Here is a 21,421-nt window from a genome sequence, read left to right on the forward strand (position 1 = left end):
GGGACTTCGCATGATCTTTCGTCTTGTATTTAGGTACCAATTGTAATTGATTTACTATCATTGGAACTAAGACGTTGCATGCCAGACCTTGTTTTTACGCTCTAATCCGTAGGACATCGAGTACTTGGAACTTTCAATATCCTGATTCCTCTCGTTCCTTTCTGCATCAAGATTGTTTCCGCGCAATTGTATCTGTGTGGTTCCAGTCCCAACTAATATTTTCTAATCTCTTTTAGAGTTCTTTTTTCGTTTTTATACCCTATAAAGAAAGAGCTAACAATACAAAAAAAGATATTAGAACTGTGATCCCAGTATCAAAGAATGATTTAATTCATCAAAAATGCGAGGAAATAGAACAACTACGATTTTGACCTCAATAAAAAAATGAAAGAAGCAGCAGCAGCTTCTTTAACCGAACCATTCAGTTCTAGCCAGTTCTGACTTGACCGACAGAAAAAAAAAAAACATCTGGAGACACTATGTTACAACATTATTCGCGGATAATTGGAGATCCTCATATGAAATCTAGGAACTGCGTGGGGAACATATAACAAGAGGGGAAGTTACGTATGCCATCAATTCATTGAAGGATAAAAAAGCAGTGGGTCTCCCGACGCCGAACTACTTAATCTTTTAGATAAGAATAACATAAACATTTTGGTTAAACTATTTAACACTGGTCAATATCCAACAGTAAGGTTGACATCGACTTTTATCACTATACCCAAAAAGACGATTGCTAAGAAATGCCATGAATATAGGCTTATTAGCCTCATGAGCCATCCTTAGCATAAAATGCACAAAAGAATATACAAGAAATGTGAAGCAAGAATGGGCACGGCTTCATTTGGTTTGAAAACAGTTATGGGCACAAGAGAAGCACTATTCAAATATTAATACAAAAGTGTCGGGAAGTCCAAGTGGTAATTTTTTGCTTTTTGGATTACGAAAAGGCCTTTGATTCGACCCAACACGACAAACTAATGGTCATATTATACTCTATAGGAATCAATGGGAAGGAACTTCGCTGCATAAAAAATGTATACTGGAATCAGACAGCAAGAATTGATGTCGATGGGGTTATTATTTATTTTTTTTTTTATTTAAGTCTATAGATAATACATACCCTTACAGACTAATAACAATATATTTACAAATGTATTAACCTAAGAATTTAAAAATAATATATTTTTCCTTTTTAAACGAAGGTAATGAACTTCTGTCCCACCCATTTCGACGGAGACAAAATAATAGAAAGTGTTTTTGAACCGATTCTATCAAATCAGAATGAATATTGTAGTACGGAACCCATACCACTGCACCATACTCGAGATTACTTCTGACTAGCGACGTATATAAGTTTTTCGTCACAGAGAAATCGTAAAGTTCTTTACTCCAGCGTTTCATGAAGCCAAGAGCACTACGTGCTTTGTTTACAACCATTGAGATGTGTTGACGGAAGTTTAAGCGTTGGTCTAGAAGAAATCCAAGGTCTTTGAAGCTATAGACTACTTCAAATAGATTGGAACCCAAAAAGTAGCTAGTTTTAAGAGAGGGTGGTCCTCGAAAATGATATATGTTTGTATTTGGAAATATTAAGTTCCATAAAGTTCTGGTTGCACCATCCGTAAAGAGTACCAAGGACATACTGAAGATAACACAGTTCGTCAGAGTCTCTCGTTGATCTGAAGATCTTTACATCATCTGCATACATCAAAATATTCGAGTGCTTTAAAGTAATAGGGTGATCGTTTATGAAAAAAACAAAACAGCACAGGGCCAAGATGACTACCCTGTGGAACACCTGAAGGGACAACAATTGATTTGGAAACTGCAGTACCAAATTTAACTCTTTGAGTACATCCAGTCAAATAAAAAGATGGACTGAAGTAAAGATGAACTGAAACCAATAAGGTATATTTTTCTTAACAGAAGGTTGTGGTTGACTTTATCAAATGCTTTACTAATATCGGTATATATAGTATCCGTTTGGTAGCGTTCCCTAAAGCCATCGTTGAGTTTTCGCCAATCCCAGACACGTCTATAAAAGCTGAATTGTTGATTGTGTATGGACATGTTCCACATAAATCATAATAATTATCTGAGTAAGTAGTGCTAAAAAAGTCAGCAAAGATGTCGGCAATGCCTGAATCGTTATCAGCTACTTTAGCTTTATATCTAAGAAAGTTCGGTAAACTATTACAACGGCGCTTTGAATTCACAAATTTGTAGAAGGATTTAGGATTTGATTTCAATTGATTTCTAATTTTATTCAAATAACTACCATTTGTTTTCTTTATTATAATCGCATCTAGCTAAAGAATACATCGGAAAGTCAGACGTTGACCCTGAGCGTTTAAACCTTTTATATAATTTATTCTTCTTGTTCTTCAGCCTAGGAAGATTGGTTGTATTCCATGGAGGACCAGATGCTTTGCAAAAAGCAGTTTTAGGGACAGATTGAGAAATAAAGTCAAGTAGCAGAGTATAAAAAGTTGAAATCATTTCATCGATATATTTAGATCTGAAAATGTCATTCCAATGAACAGATGAGAGTAGTGAGTTCAGTTTGATATAATCAGTTTTAGCAAAACTGTACACTTTTTCAATTGCTACATCTCTTTTAACTTTAAGAGTGGAATATAAGTAATTTGAGAACCGGATCATTAGAACTTAAACATAACTCAGATGGTTGATTAACGAAAACAAGATCGAACAATTTAGAAAATGAATTGTTTATGTAATTAATTTGAAAAAGACCAAAATTTAACAATATGCTGATGCATTAATTAGAAATGCCATTCCTTTGTCTAAAGGAGTGAGAAAAGGCTGCATCCTATCTCCATTACTTATCAATGTATACTCCGAAAAATATTTTAAGAAGCTATTAAAGTTGAAAAATTGGGAATCAAATTAAATGGGATTTTATTAGCTAATATCCGATATGCTGATGATGCCACACTATAAACTAGTATCACTGCTGGTATGCAGAAACTGACGACAAAACTCATATGCTTCACTTAAGCATATATGGACTTACAATTCATATAAAAAAAGAAAAATATTATAATTGTCAGTACGAAGAATGTCCACCCAATATTTCACTTAAAGTATCTGATATTGAAATTGAGCGAGTGAAAGACTTTAAATACTTGGTAACTGTTATCACAGATCAGTGGGACATTTCAAACGAATCGAAAAATGGCAACAAACCCTTTCCCAAAAACATCAAAGTGCTCACCAGCCACGATATAACAGCAAAAACAAAAACTCGCTTTATAAAATGTTATGTAAGGTCCGTACAGAAGTTTGGACAATAAAGGCCAACGATGAACGTAGGTTGGAAGCATTTAAAATATGGATATGGCGTAAAATGCAAAAAATACCGTTGACGGACCGAGTTACCAATGATGAAGTGCTACAAAGGATCAGCACTAGTAGAGAACTTGTCGAAAATTAAAAGGAGGACAACGTTGTTCTTGGGACACATGTTGAGAAACAACAAAGATAAATTGTTACATCAAATCCGTAAAGGACGAATGGAGGCTAATTGCACCAGAGGTAGAATAGATTTCATGGCTGAAGACTATCCAACAATGGACAGGAATAAACTACCCTAATATAAGCAGCGAGTGGCGGGAAACTGTATTTACCAATATAATCAGCCCTATTCTAAATAATAATTCCCTGGGATTTTTCCCTACTCCCATTTCCCCTATTCTGAAAAATAATTTTGTGGGGGTTTTTTACCTACTCCCTTTTTCCTTATTCTAAACAAACTTCGAAAAAGGGATACATCTCTCGGGGAAAAAGTAGGAATTCTGAATCGAAATAAAAGTTAGAATGAGACGATAAAATTTCGGAAAAATTCCCCCAAACAAATCAAAGGGAGTTGGGATAAAAAGTTATGAATTTAATTGTTTTTATAAAAAAGTATACCGCTTCTTACTATTTACGAACAATTTATTATGTACGGAAACAATTTTCCACTTTTTCGTCAAAAACTAGTAAACATTTTGCTAGGTTCTCCCGGTTTAACTATGTCATGTACCCAACAATTAAAGACGAAAATTCTAGAAATGGTATATGAATATGCATTGGTAGCAAAATATGAGTTGGATACTAAAAGGAAGCTTAGCTCCGAGCTACCGGGCGCGTCCACAGGTTGCGGAGTAGCTGCAACGGCAGTCGCGGACAATCAACGGTATCGAGCGGAGTCTCAGTAAGAGGCCGGGCCGCAACGGCTTTTGACAAATACTGAGTGTATGAGTATGATGCTCGATATGACAAGGCGAGTTATTGGCGCCTTTAAATAACCAATCACCAGCATGTTCCCGCGCCGATCGGTCCTTTGGACCGGAACGAGCTTTTCGAGGATCGCCACCTCCACATGACAATGTGGCTACAACAACAACGTGGAAGTGAATTTTGTCAGTGAGATTGAGTGCCTGGTTGTGTTGTTGCATGATAAACTGACCTTTGACCGTCATGTAGACTTGGCTGTTCCCAAGGTTAACATGTACTTAAAAACTTAAACAGTACTAATTTTTTTAGCCGCTCTATGTCCGACTCCAACTCACAAGGACACTTATTATGCCCATTGTGCTTTATTGCCTTGAAGTTAAATCTGGACGACGTTATTTAGCGTGAATGCACTTCGGTAAGCGGGCAACTGTTGCTAGTTTTGTCTTCAACCTTAATCGTTAGGCACATGTCACACCATATGTTGTTAAATTTCTTGGTTGTACCTTTCCCGCAAATGTTTCAAGTCACGGTTGCTTCTATTTTTTTAAGCTCTTTAAGAACCGTTGTCCAATTTTTCTTGTTGCCACTTTTGAGTTTGCTCACTCCGCTGGGAGAAATCAATTGGTCATTCCTAGGTTATCGCGACAGATAGGTAAATCTTTTGTGGTAAGGACAGCCAGGCTAAATAATCCTTTGCCAATGGAGTTAAAGAATTTCAGTATTTCACGGGCATCTTAAAACTTTAAGTTCCAACTACATGTGAATTAATTACTTATTCCTGGGTTTGAGGAAGTTTGGCATTACATCGTCTACGTGTCTAAGCTCCTACAACATTCAATTACATTTTTCTTTTCCTCCATTTGTTTTTGTGCACTTTACGAAGAACTGAGTTTTTGTTTTCTTTTGCTAATTTATTTTTTTTTGTTTTTTGAGTAGTTATAGGGTAGCAATCACATTTTTGCGGGTGAAAATTTATTTTTTTTAAGGTTATTTAAAGACATATGGTTTTTTTTGGAGTAATGATTGCCATGCAGTTCTCATTTTTTCGTTTCAATATTTTTCTAGTTTATTTTATGCCTCATGCTTTTTTTTATTTTTAACTTTAAGTCACATATCTTCATTAGTGAGTAGTCCGATTCTACTCGGAGTTTAATCCAATAAACGCATAGTGTAATTACTTAATGGGCCTGATGGCTATGCATTACATGTTTTGAATAAATGAAAGGAAATGTTGTAGCAGTGTGGTATACATTGAGGCGGTAGCCCTTGCCGATGAAGAACTCCATCGGGTCAATCCGGTACGTACAACCGGCTGCCAATGGGAAATGAAGTCACTTTAATCAGAGTTTCGAAAATTGCTTCTTAACCATTGAAAGTTGTTATCATTGTAAACCAAACCTTTATTGCACTTTAGGTCCTTGAATGATTTGAAAAGGATATATGGAGGGCACTGTAGCGCAGAAGTTAGTGTGTTCGCCTATGACGCTGAACGGCTGGTTTCGAATCCTGACGAGAACATCAGAAAAAAATTCAGCAGCGGTTAACCTCCCAATGCTGTCGACAATTGTGAAATACTATGCCATGAAAAAACTTCTACCGAAGGAGTTGTAGCACTGCGGCACGCCGTTCGGACTCGGCTATAAAAGGAGGCCTCTAAGCGGCAGAAGTAAGCGTGTTCGTCAATGACGCTGAACGCCTGGGTTCGAATCCTGGCGAGACCATCAGAAAAAAATTCAGCAGCGGTTAACCTCCCAATGCTTTCGACATTTGTGAAATACTATGCCATGTAAAAACTTCTCCACAAAGAGTTGTCGCTCTGCTGCACGCCGTTCGGACTCGGCCCCTTATCATTCAGCTTAAACTTGAATCGGACAGCGTTCATTGATATGTGAGAAGTTTGCCCCTACCTGTTCCTTAATGGAATGTTCATGGGCAAATTTGCATTTGCATATGCAATACTTACAAATCCAATGGGTAAAATAATAGCACAACATATTTTCCAGAGTATTGGGATAAGGACAATTTTACTATTTCCTTGTTAACGACAGCAGTACCTTCGAAATGTGGAGCCGGTTTCGAAACTGAAATGTGTTATACAAAAATTAACCAGGTCAATAAATATTTGTCGAATGTTTTACTTACTCACGGCTTTTGTGGTTTGTAATGTATGATCGCCCTTAGGGCCTTCTGCAGGATATACCGAGCCACCAGCAAACGAATAACAAGAGTCCTCATCCACTGTAGACAATGATGTGGTGCAAATAAAATACACACTCATCAGTATTAGGAAGGAACAATGCCAGTTTGCCATTCTGACTCTAAATTTCAAAACAAAAAGCAAAGGTTGAAGCAATTAAAAAAAATAAAAACGCCCACTGCCAATGTGAGTGCTCTAGAACAATGAGGGGAACAATTTTTAGCCACGCGTACAATTTGAATTTTTGTTCGTAATTTCCCTTCGATAAGGGAAGGCGGGCTAGTAGAAAGCAATACAACTCTTTTACGTGGGTTTCCACAAATGCGCTTTCCAATGCGAGAGTCATTTACTTTATTTCATATATGGCAAATAGAGAGCAGACTATCAGTCTATCTGTTGTTATCAAATAATTTAGCTTTTGTTGTCTTTCTTATCATTCACGACCGCAAAGAAGACCGGCGAACCGACAATAAAACAGGTGTAAGTTTTAAAACACTTTCAGTTGCCATTAATAATGCAATACAAGACGAATAGCATTTTAATTTTACTTACATGCTAAAAATAATAATTATAATACTTTGTGTCAACTATTGTTAATAGCCGCTTAATCAAGTGATTAGTGTATGTTTATTTGAGCCTTTTTCTATTCCGATAACATGAGTAAATGATTATCGATATGATACCGCTAAATTAGAGCAGGGACAAGCTCGATTTATAATAAGTCGATTATTCGACTTTTAGTAAAAAAACAGTTATGGGCAGTTTATACGGCACAACATGATCGTACTCACCGTGTGTACGTGTTGATTAGAGCCTAGTACTGACTTCGATCTTTTACACGAACAACTTCAAAACGCACTATAAAAAAATGGTGACGAAGATAATGCGAACACTTTCCGTACAAGTGGTACTGAGTTCTATGAGCAAAATAGTAACGACATGTCGCTGCATCAGGATAAATTTCGCACAATTTTATTTGCAAATGTAATAAAATGCTCACGAAATGGGGCGATTCAACTCTGCATCAATATTGTTGTCTTTGTTGTGTGTTGTTGTTTGACTTTTATTTGTGTTTTGACAAACAAAAGAGTGCATCGGGTTTCGCAATAATTTAATAGGCATTTTCGCTGTGAATGGAGTCAGTACTAGACTTAAGGCCTAAACAAAAATGGAGTCAGTACTAGACTTAAGGCCTAATGCAAAATTCACCTCTGTAAACAATTGTTAAAAAAGCAACTCGCAGAAGTTTGACGACGGGGAGAAAAAAGTGCGTTGGCTACTCAGGCCATCGGCAAAATTTTATTTATTTTTTTTTTTTTAATTATCAAAGTTATTTAAAAATTCTAATCAATACGATTAATTTGTCGCGATATTTAGGAAGATTATAGACAACATGCGGATGTAAATATTGCAAAATAATTAAAGGTGGTTTCACGACGTTTTGCCAACACACCCAAAGAAATTTGTGTGTGTGTGTATACGTGTGCGCACATGAGCAGAGAATAAGCGAGAAAGAAGATAACAACAAAGAGAATGGAAACAAAAATCTTACATCTTAATACCGTCAACCCTGGCCGGCTGTTAATAGCTGTTCGTGTGAGAACATCTTTTTTAATCGGCCTTGTCTCTAACCGAACGTTTTTATGATGATTTTTTCAAAAAAAATTGACGATTTTGATATTTATTGTTCTATCATCAAAGTCGTCAATCAATGAGTCGGCAGTTAATCTACCCAAATCGAAGAGAGAAAGGCTACTGAGGAATCACAATGATCCGCATTGACCTTCGCCGGATACTAAGCCATCTAACGTCTGGTGTAACCTAAACATGAATGGACAACGCCACCGCACTAGGCTCATTGATTATTTTGGGCCTGAATTGGAAGATATGAACTTGGACGACATGTGGTGTCAACAAGATGGTTCCACGCATCATACGGTATTATCCCTGAAATAATTACCAGGTAGTGTACCGTAAACAGATGAACTTTTTCTTGCGAAGTGCATTGTCTGTCGATAAGCTTTGGTTGTATGTGTGTATTATATTGTAGTTAAGAACCATACCACACACAAGCAACGAAAAATGGCACGAATTAGTTGCATACACAAAATCAGAGTTACACTATTCACCGATTTTAACAGATAGTGCACTCAATATTTTGTTGTTGGGCAACTGCCGTTACCTGTAAACTATCTGGAAAAATCAGTTATTAGTGCAGTTCTGATTTTGTGTATGGAACTAGTAGGCGCCATTTTTCGTTGTTTGTGTGCGTTATGGTTCTTAACTATAATACACAAACAACCAAAATTAGTTGTCAGATAGCGCTCTCATTCTCCGCTCATGTACGCTCATGTACGCACACGTATACACACACGCACACAAATTTCTTTATGTGTGTTGGCAAAACGTCGATCAGCTTGATGGCAAGATAGCATATTGCACCATATGATTTGTGGTTATTGTACAAATGAGACCACTTTTAATTGTTTCGCCATGGTCATTCATGAACCTTTTTCGCCAGCAGAAGAGAACAAGCTAAATTTTGAGTTTTGTAACTGAGAGCCCGAAAATTTTTAATGGAGGTTTTTTTCCAGCAAATTTTCCAGAAATTTGCAGCACCGAACAGCTGCTCTTTTCAAACCAGCTGTTTAATTCAAAAAATAGCAAAAGAGAGTAAAGGCTGTCCCTTCTATTTTTACTGGAAAAGTACGCGAACAGACCTAATAAAAGACATCAACATTGGATAATTGGTAACCCTTTTAGAAGGCGCCCAACAGCTGATTGCTTTCATACATTAGTTTGCAACATGTTTTAAAATAAACACTTCGCTATGTTTGTAGTTTCTTAACATTTTGGCCAATATTAAAAGTCGGAATAAAGGACGGAAACGAAATAACCAACTAAAATACAGAAATAAAACTGTTGAAATACCTAGGCGTTTGTGACAATTGTTCAGTGTTCGAATATAGTGGTATGTATCGATGTTTTCTCCATCAAGTTGCGAAAATAATAATGACGTAGGTGCCGTCATGCCTACCTTCAAACTAGTGTGTGCAAACGCAAAGTACATCATCGGCAAGCGAACATACGCTTATATATCTATAGATTTGAATATTTTCGACTGCTATAGTATGTACGAGTATTTGTGGCTCCAATGGCATTCCTAAATATTTAAATATTCACTGTGTTTAGAATAAACTCAATTCCCTTGCTTGCACACCTATCAATCTTTACAGATAGATACACGTTACGCCCATCATCTACACTTTTTAAACACTAGCCCGATAAACGGAAAAAGATGTCCATGCCAATGAGTAATTTGGAAAAAGGCGGTTATGTGCCTCCTGGCTACAACCAAAATGCTCCATCTGCACCAGGACCGCCTGGAAATTATGTAAGTATCTCTTAATCTCTTAATTTTTATTATTAGCAAAAACGACACGCTCCGCCAAAACGATGAAGATTTGAATACGCCCCAAATATTCAGATACACAACCTTATATGGGCTATGTTTAATACACACACACACACACACACACACACACACACACACACACACACACACACATATATATATATATATATATATATATATATATATATATATATATATATATATATATATATATATATATATATATATATATATATATATTAGTTGTGTGACCATTTGACCATGTTTATACATCAGTTGATAAAGGCCACTAAATCGTACCAAATTCAATAGTCTGTCAATTCTCCAGACGAAATAAGTTGTAAAATCCCAGAAATGTATTGAATAATTGAGCACAACATACACAATGCAGCACTTTCTAGCATAGTGCTGTATCTGTACTTTAATTGGTCCTCACAAATAAAGCATAGAGCTTTACGAATTCATTTTGCCACCGCAAAACGAAAACAATATTTATAATTAAACACATTTTTAAAAGCGAAGTAGAGCAGAAACCAGTTGCCAGAAGTTAAAATCATGAAATAAAAGTTCGTATAAAGTTGGATATTTTTGTCAGTTTCATTCAATATCAGCGTTTTGAACGTTCAGCTATTAAGTAAATTGTAAAAAATTATTCAATTCAAAACTAAAATGTCAATTTTTATAATAAATTTGCCCGTTGGCAACTCAACTGAAGTTGGGTTGCAATCCACAGTAGACCCATAAATATGGGATATTGATTAGAGATAAAGAAGATATACATACAAGATACAAAGTAACTTAATTAACATTAAATTATGAAATCATATTACAAAGTTATATTGGTATGTTGGCTGCTTGACACTGTTGGGGTTCAAGACCCAGGAACCCTGCGACTAAGATGAGGTGCGTCCACAGGGATCTGGGTCTGAGTTTGGCTGGGCAGTTAAATAGGTGACGTGTATCGTGCGACCCCTGGTTACAATCAGGACATACATCTTACACGTCGGTATCAATCCTTGCTCTGTAGGAGTTGAGGCGTCTGCATCTGTCGGAACGTAATTGAGCCAGAACTCTGGTTTGCCGGGGGAGGTCAATTTCTTCAGGTGCAATGGAAGGCGGTCGTTCTCCAATCGTTCTCGCATCTGCTACCGTGTCTGCATGAACGTTGTCTAGACCTGGGGCCGAATTACCTCATACGTAAACGAGTAAAATTGTTCGAAAATTTTTGCTTTGGCGTTACCGCATTCGTTAACGAATAAGCACTTTCGACATTCGAGATTATGAAATTCATTAGCGAGAGCAAAATCGAGTATTAGCTGTTCCAAATCCACTCGTGAGCTCAGGATTAATCAAGTGTTACTTGATATAAATAGTTAAAATAAAAGTAAAAATGTAAGTTTTTGAGTGTTATTATGATATGAAATAAATAATTACATACTTTTTCGTAATTAGGAATAATTTATGCTAAATAAATGGGCTACAAAAGCTCAAATCAATCAAAGTAAAATTAATTTAGTATCGTTAAAACATGTTGGCCGCTGTTTTGGAACCGTGGGCAAGCATATATTTAGGTCGCAGGCCATGGACGTACCAATAAGACTCAGCACCATCACAACAAGACTCGACACCGTGCTTTAGCACGTCTAAACCAAAAAGGGCAAAAAATCATGCTCCGTACTTCACTTGGTCCACAGAGTGGCTGTCCAATTCGCCACATGCCAATCCAACAGACTTTTTTATTAAGGCCACTTTTGAGAGCAAGGTAAGGACTAAAAAAAATAAATAATCTAAATGTTTTATTTAGATTATTTATTAACGCTTTATTCGGCAGTGACATTGAATCACTTTTATCTATCATTTCTCTGCGAATACGCACAAAGTTATTGTCCTCTTCAGAATCGGAGGACGACAAGCACAACAAAAGCAATGTTAGCATCATTTTTTTTATTTATAAATTCACGTTTGTTTCCAAAAATTTTAATAGATTCATACTTTTTACAAACGCCGGGTAGATGTTAATTGTCATCTGTGTATTTGTGTTGTTTGTTTTGCACAAACATATGTCCAAATCAACTCTGATGCAAAAAATAATCGAAAGTCATTTGAAAAATTTCGATACGACATCTTTCGATACGTGACGAAATCTCATTCGATACAAAAGCGTACTCGATCACGTATGCGGTAATTCGGCCCCTGCTCGATATGCCGCTTAATCTAGAGGTTCTATCTTGTAGCGCTGAACCTCACGATCTAGATCATGTAGATCTACCTTAAGGCTTCTGGGCGGTGGATATCTATCCACAAGATGATGATTTGGATGGTCTCTGCGATAACAGCCCAAAATGTATTGCTTAGACAGCATGTAGTCATGTCTTCGCACTGGTAGGATCTTTGTCTCCTGATGGAGGTGGTCCACATGAGAACTGAGGAGACAGCCCGTCGCAGTTCGGAGGGCGGCATACTGACAGATCTGAATATTATTCCACTGCGTGTCACAAAGTTGACGAGACTACACTGGCGCTGCCTAACTTACCAAAGACTGGCCAATTGCTTTGTGCGTGGTCAACAATGGTTCTTTGTCTGCACCCCAATTGCTGCCAGCGAGTGACTTGAGGACCTTGTTTCTACTTTTGACTTTATCGCAAATTGCTGTGGCATGTGGACAGAATGTGTAAAAGCTGTCAAATGTGACGCCAAGTACTTTGGGACACTTGGTGGTCGGAATCATTTCTCCATCGACCATCACAGTCAGCTCAGTATTCACCCCACGCGTATTTTTAGTGAATACTTTGGCTGAAGATTTGGTGATTTTTCGCAGCGAAATATGAGACAAGTTCGTTGAGGTAGACGTTCAACCTATCGCAGATTGTAACAATGGGTGGGGGGCCTGATGCCATGATCGTACAATCGTCCGCATATGATACGATCTCTATGCCGTCGGAAGGGGGCGGAATGGAGGATAGGTTGAGGTTAAACAGTGCCGGATATATCACTCTACCTTGGGGTGATATCGCCCTGTTTCACTCTACGGTGTTTCGACTTCTTATCCCTAAATTCCACAAATGACTGGCGGCCACACAGATAATTCGCGACCCAGCGTTTCAGCCCTAGCTGGAGGGACATGTTGGCGATGTCCTCAAATAATTTGGCATGGCTGACCGTGTCGAATGCCTTCGATAGGTCCAGTGCCACGAGGACCGTCCTATCACTTGGCCTGGGCTGATTTAGGCCACGCCAAATGTGTGCGGTGATGGCATACAAAGCTGTTGTTGTGCTACACAGTCTTCGAAATCTATGATGATGCTCGGCGAATGGAAATTTTCCTACGAAGCTCGGAAGGAGTAATGCCTCAAGCGTCTTTGCTACCCAAACTTTGGTCCTTTCCAGGCTTCAGTAGCGGGATCACTCTGCCCATTTTCCAGATATCGGGAACTATAAGAGTGTTCAAAGACAGGTTGATGACAGTAGTAAGGTACTCAACTCCAGGTAAATCCAGATTCTTCAACATCAATGTAGAGATTCCGTCGGGGCCCAACGCCTTAGATGATTTGGAGCCACGGATGACATTCGTAACTTCGCCCACGGTAAATTGTGATGGCTGTACATCGGCTCGGAGACCACGGATACGGCGAATGGCTCTCCTCCTTGCTCCGTCACTCTCGGGATGCACAATAAATTGACGGTTGAACAACCTGGCGCATCTCTTCGGAAGTCCTGTCATCCCGTCTACCGGGGTTCCAGAGTGACTTAACAGTAGACCACAGCTTGCCCAAACCGGTGCCTAAGTTACATTGCTCCAAGTGTTCCAGCCACAAACTCCGCCTATGTTCGTTGACTACCCTGTTTATTTGCAGATTCAGCTCGCTGATTCTGGGCTGGGTGAGTTGTGGTCTATACAACGAATCCCATCACGCTCGTCTGCGAGTACCACTGCCTGCGCCGGGATATTGGACCGCACTTGGGATATTCGACCGGCTGGTATAAAGCGAGCGACTGCTGCGTTAATGATGTCTCGAAATTTCCTCTCGGCAACTAGCACATTTGAGGGGGGTGGCAGTTCACTGAAGCGGCGATTGTATACTCTCTGAAGCCAGCCCAATCGGCCAATTTCTGATTGATAAATGTCCGGCGCACAGAGGTTATAAGAATTATGGGGAGGTGATCTGACCCCAAAGAGATGACGACTTGTCAGATTACGTCATTCAGGAGATCAGGGGATGCAATGGAAATGTCTGGCGAGCTGCCGCACCTCCTCGTAATCCTAGTGGGGGCATGCTCATTCACCGTTCAAAACGTGGAGTTTTCAATCTGCTCTGCCAAAGCCATGCAACGCTGGTCGTTACCTAGGGAACATTGCCATGATATGTGATGGGCATTAAAGTCCCCTAGAACCAGACGATTATGGCCAGATAGTAACCCACTAATGTCGGAGTTGTAAGCTTGGCCATTAATTGGGCAATATTTTGTAAATACTTTCAATCGGCGAACCTATAAAGCATACATTTATATTCATATTTGACGATCTAGCCATGTCCGTTTATCTGTCGAAAATCACTGTACCGAGTAACGAACCCCATATCTACCAGTAGATTAAGGTTTGAAGCCGGTATCGGGTTTTGAGCCATAAAGAAGGAAGGCAGCTAGTTTCTTAATAATAATAGGCAGGCAACTACTGATTCTTCAGTGCTTACCAAAGGAAGTAGAATACGTCCCCACACCATGCAAGTGCAAATTCGGCCCATTATCATTCCATTAAGGAACAGTGGCAAACTTCTCACATACCAATGAGTGCTGTCCAATCAATAATAAGGGACCTCCATTTTATAGCCGAGTCTGAACGGCGTCCCGAAGTGTGACACCTCTTTGGTGAGAAGTTTTTGCTTTTAAACGCTTTTAATTAACGTTTTAGTAGAATTTTGGAAAATTATTAACAAATTATAATATAAAATGTCTTTATAAATTTTTCATTTATTACGGTATTAAGCTTTATAATTTATTTACACAGTTTTTAAATGACAAACAAGTATTATATTAGTCATTTGATTTCAATAGATGACTTATTGCATGACTGATGGACAGAGATGGCCTGTCAGAAACAGTGACGTATATGACATACATTTCCGACGTATATAACATACGTCGAAAACGTCGTAAACCTAGCCAAAAAACTAGGTTTCTGACAGAAAAAAAATTCGAACGAAAATTTGTCGAATTTTTGATCTGATTAACTAAAAATTTTGGCATAAGTATTAACACTCCATGTACCGTTTCACTTGACACTTCCTCAGATGTCATGCATTTTTAACATATGTCGTTTACAACAGCTTTCAAAAAGCAAATTAAAACGGGAGAAGCAAATAATTTTGCAAAAGGATACAAAATAATTGCAATTTCTAAATATAATTGATGAAAACTAATAATTTATTGATTTTGTGCTTCACAAAAAAATCCTTAAACGTTACTTTATAAATTGACTTGAAATTTGCGTATATCCAATTTATTGTGTGAAAAATGTAAATGCAAAAATTAAAAAAAAAACTTAATATTTCTTTTATTGCGAAATTTTTTTACATATAAACTCTTCTATATACAACAAATAAGTGACAATAATATTTGTTAAAAATCAAACTTTTACACTGAGTTATTAAGGTTTATGACGTTTGCGACTTTTTCTACGTTTTATACAAGTATACGACGTTTTCGACTTTTACAACTTTTTGACAGTCGGAAACCTAAAAAATCGTCTTACGGACCATCTCTGCTGATGGATCTTCTTTGATGGATTGTTTCGTATCATCATGAGTTGTTCGCATATAAAGTTAATTTATAAAATTTTTATGAACTTCTTTTTGCAAGACACTTACTAATGCTAGATAAGACTAGAAGAAGAGAGTTGCTTTTGAATAGAGGTGATTTGTATCCCACCATAAAAACTCTTGACTATAGTCTCTCAATAAATTAGAATATTTAGGCTCCTGAGAGCGATCTCTTCTGCCACCTCACATAATATCTGGTCCAGATACGCCCATGAATAAATATAACCCCCCTATATGAACATATTCTGTTTGGTTTAAATTCCTGAGGCTCCAGAAACCAGCGAGTCGCTGAACAACACACCTTCGTTAAGAAGTTTTACTCGGTTTAAGAGTACTCTGTTTTTAATTACAGGTCATTTTTGGTATCAACATAATCTTATCTTCATATTAGCCCTCAAAGTTAGTTCTGAAAATGCAATTATTCAACTTCCCATATATTTGGTGATCGAACGATATTACACAAAAAGCAATTCTTAGGTTAGATATAAGTGGCAGCCTGACATCAGACTCACCTATGCGTTATCGTTATCCATTGTGATACCACAGGAACAGGAGAAGGAAGATGCCTTCTAGTTCCTACCGTTGAACCATCCAGATCGCTTTAAAAAACCAAAAGACTTGCAACTGTTCACATCCGCTCAATCAGACAGGTTCTGTGGGTCGTCGCCTGGTCCAATATTCGTACTCGCATAAATTGTCGCAGAACTGAAGCTACACAATTTGAAAAATGTCATAAATTAGTATAAATTTAGGTCGACCGTCAAAATATTAGACTCAAATGAAAAGTCTTTGAAAGTAAAGCGGGAATATAATATTCAAATTTCATAAATATATAGTGTTATTTGGTCGACTGGGACAATATAGGACTCAAAGTAAAGGACTTTGGAAGTAAAGTACGAAGTTTATATTCAAATTTGAGGACAGAAAAAAAATTCCCAAAATGGAATTATTGGTCGATTGTGAAACATAGGACTTAAGTTAAACGTCTTTGAGAGAAAAGTACGGATTTGATATAATTGGGGCAAAGGAAGGGCTTTTGGGGGGATACATTTCCTCGTATTTGAAAGTAGAAACTAAATTCGATGAACAAATTAACGAGACAACCGCATGGTATGAAAATCTCAAAAAAAAATCACTAATTGTATTTGCCAGCTATGCCCAGTTTTCGCTGGAGCAAGAGCAGAATTTTTACAATGCGGAGCGGAACGGGTTCGATATCAATCCCGCTCCGGCCACAACAGTCCGCTCCGAATCCACGATGACAAGTACTATTAAAGCAAATAAAATAACTATTTTTGAACGCAAGAAGTTTATTCGAGAAATCGCTATACAGCTATATCATATTGAGTTCCGATCTAGACCACATCGTACAAGGGTCAAAAACAACACACACAGTTTAAAATTTTGTTGATGTCGGATATTAAGTACAATTTGGGTGCATTCTTTCGACTTTAAATCGCAGACCGGTTCTTACAGCAGCTATATAAAAAAATCCTATCTGGACAATATTCCGAAAGTGTGTTGAAACCCCCAACAGAAATTTTTGCTTTAAATTTCAGCGAAATCAAATATGAGCACAAGACCCTATATTGGGAGATCGGTCTATATGGCAGTTTTTTCCAAACATGATCCGATGTGGGCCACATTAGTTTCGGATGTCAGAAGGCTTAATAAAACGCACCATGGTTGAATTATTTAAAGGTTATCTCATTTGTACAACAACATAAAAACCATATGGTAAAATCGCCGTCTTGTCATCAAGCTGATCGACGTTTTGTCAGTATACACAACGAAATGTGTGTGCGTACATGAGCAGCGAATATGCGAGAAAGAAGATAACAACAAAGAGAATGCAAACAAAAATCTGACATCTTAATACCGTCAAACCTGGGCGGCTGTTAACAAATGTTCGCGTGAGACAACCTTTTTAAATCCGTCTTGACAACGCATTGTTCCAAAATTCAGTGGAATCGGATAATAAATGCGACTTTTATGAGCTTCAGACCCTAAATCTGCAGATCGGTCTATATTTCAGCTCTATCCAAATATGGTCGGATACGAACGAAACGTCACAAATTGAAGGTGTGTAATATGACTCTCTGCACTCAACCAAATTTGTTATTCAAAACAGCAAAAATGTTTGCTAAAACAGCAGTTTTTGTCTGCTGATTTTGGGAAAGCAGACACTACTGCTGTTTCAGCAAACGTAGGGCTGCTGCTATTTCAAATACCAAAATCTGCTGTTTTGAGTTCACAAATTTGCTGAAAAAATTGTATTCTACTTTTCATGGTTGCCTGTTATTTGTTTAGGCATTTTTTAGACTTTTTTTGAAATTTTGTTGGAAGAGATGATTTTAACTTGTGGAATATTACTGTAAAGAAGCTACCCTATCCATCCATTTGTATACACTTCGAAATGTGGCAGAGCTAGCTCGCATTTTTTGTTATTGCTCTACTAATGTGCACATGACTGGCATGGCCTTATATACCTATCTTATATACCCTCCACCATGGATCGCATTTTTCGAGTTCTATGCGCGGTATCTCTTTTTCGGCAAACAAAGAATATTGAATAAAAACTGTTATGCTATTAGAGCTATATCAAGTTATACTCCGATTCGGACATAAATGAATGCAGAACATTGTAGAATTCATTATGTAATATTTCAGTTCATTCGGTTAAGAATTGCGCCTTGTAGGGGTGCAAGAAGCAAAATCGGGAGATAGGTTTATATGGGAGCTGCATCATGCTATTGATCGATTCACATCATATTAGACACGTATGTTGAAAGTCATGAGAGAAGCCGTTGTACAAAATTTCTGCCAAATCGGATGCGAATTGCGACCTCTAGAGGCTCAAGAAGTCAAGATCCCAGATAGATTTATATGGCAGCTATATCAGTTTATATACCGATTATAATAAAAAGTATTTGTGCAAAATTTCAAGCGGCTAGCTTTACTCCTTCGAAAGTTAGCGTGCTTTCGACAGACAGACGGACGGACATGACTAGATCGACTTAAAATGACATGACGATCATGAATGGGGTCTATGGGGTCTGAGAAGCATATTTCGAGGTGTTACAAACAGAATGACGAAATTAGTATAAACCCCATCCTATGGTGGAGGGTATAAAAAGGTTATGGAAAGTATACATTCAGAGGTGATTATAAACATCCACTGAGACACACCATTACAGGGTATTATAACATAGTGAATTTGTTTGTAACACTAGAAAGGAGGAGAGATAGACCCATTGATAAGTATACCGATCGACTCACAATCACTTTCTGAATCGATTTAGCTATGTCCGCCTGTCTGTCTGTCCATGTTAATTTGTGTACAAACTACAGGTCGCAATTTTCATCCGATCGTCTTCAAATGTTTTTCGACCTAGAGACGAAGCCTATTGAAATTTGGAAAAAACGTTTCAGATTTAGATATAGCTCCCGTATATATGTTCCTCCGATTTGTAGTAATATTGCAATAAAATTGTCATTTGTTAACCGATTCGCTCGAAAATTGGCAGGAAGGATTTTCTTATGATTCTTACGACATTACTGCCGAATTTCATAGAAATCGGTTCATTTTTAGATATATGTTCGTACAATTTTGAGAAATATTGCAATAAAGTGCTTATTTGTTAACCGATTCTCTAGAAATTCGGCAGGAATTACTGGTGAGTTTCATAGAAATTAGTCTTGGTTTAGATATAGTTGTGATTAATAAATATCGCCCGATTTTCACTTCTATTGTCACTGCAAACGCATTTATTGACCAATCTGGGCAAAATTTTGTACAGCGCTTCCCCCGATAACCAGTTTGCTAGAAATCAGATTTAGATATAGCTCCCATATATATGTTCGCCCGATTATGAAAAATATTGCAATAAAATGCTCATTCGGTAACCGATTCTCTCAAAATTTGACAAAAACGATTTTCTTATGTTTTTTAATATTGCTGGTGAATTTCATAGAAATCGGTTCAGATTTGTTTATAGTTGCCATATAGGAATTTCGGTCGATTTTCATTTCTAAGGTCACGCAAGCGCATTATTGACCAATTTTGCCAAAATTGTGCATAACTCTTTTCTCGATGCCTACCACAATATCTTAGTAATGTAGCTCCCATATACATGTTCGTCCGATTTTGGCAAATTTGTAATAATGTTGTCATATATTAACCGTATTTATTACAGTTTGAACACATTTATTCGAAATTTAATACGGTTTGTTTAATAACCATCGGCACCACCCGACTTTTGCCTTTCCTTACTGGTTTCTTCTAACATCCCCTTCACACACTACATGAACGTCACACACAACCAAAACTTATTGACAGATAGTGCATTCGCGAGAAAAATTGTACTCAGCTGTTAACGGTACACTACTTGGTAATTATGCCATGGTAGTAGCCTTAGTTTTGCCCATGACATAATTACCAGGTAGTGTACCGTTAACAGCTGAGTACAATTTTTTCTCGCGAATGCACTATCTGTCAATAGGTTTTGGTTGTGTGTGACGTTCATGTAGTGTGGCTATCGCTGAAAATGAATGCTGCTAAATATGAAGGGGATGTTAGAAGAAACCAGTAAGGAAAGGCAAAAGTCGGATGGTGCCGATGGTTATTAGAAAACTCAACAACGTGCGAATGTTCACACCCGCTAAAGAGGAAAATGAATGCTGCTAAATATGAAGGGGATGTTAGAAGAAACCAGTAAGGAAAGGCAAAAATCGGGTGGTGCCGATGGTTATTAAACATGGGTTATTAAACAAACCGTATGAAATTTCGAATAAATGTGACGTGTCATGACGGGCACAATGACTGAGACGACTGTTCTAGCCGGCGACAGCAAAACGGTAGACCTCTTCAAGACTAGATTTGGCCACATAATTTTAGAATGTTCACAACAATTGCAACACAGTGTCCGTAGGAGCCGCATGACCAAAGTGAAAGCTCCCTTAACCTCACACCAGTGGTCGCAACAATTAGTCTAGCCACAATGTCCAGAGGCAGTAGGTGCAGCATTAAATTCAGTGCATCAGATGGTGTCGTCTTCAGTGCGGCTGTAAAGGATCTGGCTGAGTATTGAACAGCAGGTGAATTTTTGGTACGCCGTCCACCAGATTACAACTCCATCTATCAACTGGGTGTAAACCAGGCATGCACGTGGTGAACACCCCAACTTTTGCCAATGGCTCCCTTGCAGACGTATAGGGCAAGAGTTGCCTTTCTTGCCCTTTCCAAAATGTTTGATTTAAAGTTCAATTTCGTGTCCAGCAAAAAACCCAGGTATTTTTCGCTTTTAGTAAATGGAACATTCTCTCCTTCCATGGAGACAGGTTCCACTGTAGGTAACTTGTATTTCCTGCTGAAAAGAACCTCTTCTGTCTTGCAAGGACAGCATTTCGCTGTCAAATGTAGAGCGTCCTGAAGTATATCTCTAATATCTCTAGAGGAGACAGTACACCTCCTTGAGATGTGCCTATACTGACCCATCTTTTGAGATCTACAGATCCCAGGCCTTCCGTAATGCATCTTTTAATAAGTAAGTTATTAATAAACTTTCTTACGATAGTGTTGATGCCTAGAAACTCTACCTCCTTCATGATTGACGTCGGTTTTACATTATTGAAAGCACCTACAATGTCAAGAAATTGTGTATTCCTTGGGAGTGGGAGAACCTTCTATGTAGGCGACTAGGTCGTGAAGGACTGTTTCAGTGGAATTGTTGTTGTTGTTGTAGCAGT

At 37.9% G+C, this 21,421-nt stretch overlaps 2 protein-coding genes across 9 annotated transcripts in view; one reads left to right on the forward strand and one right to left on the reverse strand.

Annotated features, from left to right (window-relative positions):
* Positions 1-10,212, reverse strand: part of LOC106092418 (peroxiredoxin-2) — a 24,277-nt gene extending 14,065 nt beyond the window's left edge. The window contains exons 1-3 of one of the 3 annotated variants that reach the window (XM_013259286.2): positions 10,158-10,212; positions 6,388-6,563; positions 6,209-6,326 (exon numbers count right to left, since the gene is read on the reverse strand). In XM_013259286.2, the coding sequence (XP_013114740.1) occupies positions 6,209-6,326; positions 6,388-6,556 (287 nt within the window). In that variant the 5' untranslated portion in view covers positions 6,557-6,563; positions 10,158-10,212. Of the gene's footprint in view, positions 1-6,208; positions 6,327-6,387; positions 6,564-6,675; positions 6,815-6,994; positions 7,103-10,157 lie in introns of those variants that run through there. The other 2 variants (XM_013259285.2, XM_013259284.2) reach the window with 2 other exon arrangements.
* The window catches only part of LOC106092417 (phospholipid scramblase 2), a 117,630-nt gene continuing 105,441 nt past the window's right edge, over positions 9,233-21,421 (forward strand). For 3 of the 6 annotated variants that reach the window (XR_009397000.1, XR_009396999.1, XR_009396997.1), the window contains exons 1-2: positions 9,233-9,413; positions 9,679-9,836. Coding sequence is in view for 2 of the 6 variants with exons in the window: in XM_059362238.1 (XP_059218221.1) it covers positions 9,741-9,836 (96 nt within the window). In the remaining 4 variants the exon portion in view is untranslated. Of the gene's footprint in view, positions 9,414-9,504; positions 9,572-9,678; positions 9,837-21,421 lie in introns of those variants that run through there. The other 3 variants (XM_059362238.1, XM_013259280.2, XR_009397002.1) reach the window with 2 other exon arrangements.

Source organism: Stomoxys calcitrans, chromosome 1, assembly GCF_963082655.1.
Source record: "Stomoxys calcitrans chromosome 1, idStoCalc2.1, whole genome shotgun sequence".
NCBI classification, from domain to species: domain Eukaryota; kingdom Metazoa; phylum Arthropoda; class Insecta; order Diptera; family Muscidae; genus Stomoxys; species Stomoxys calcitrans.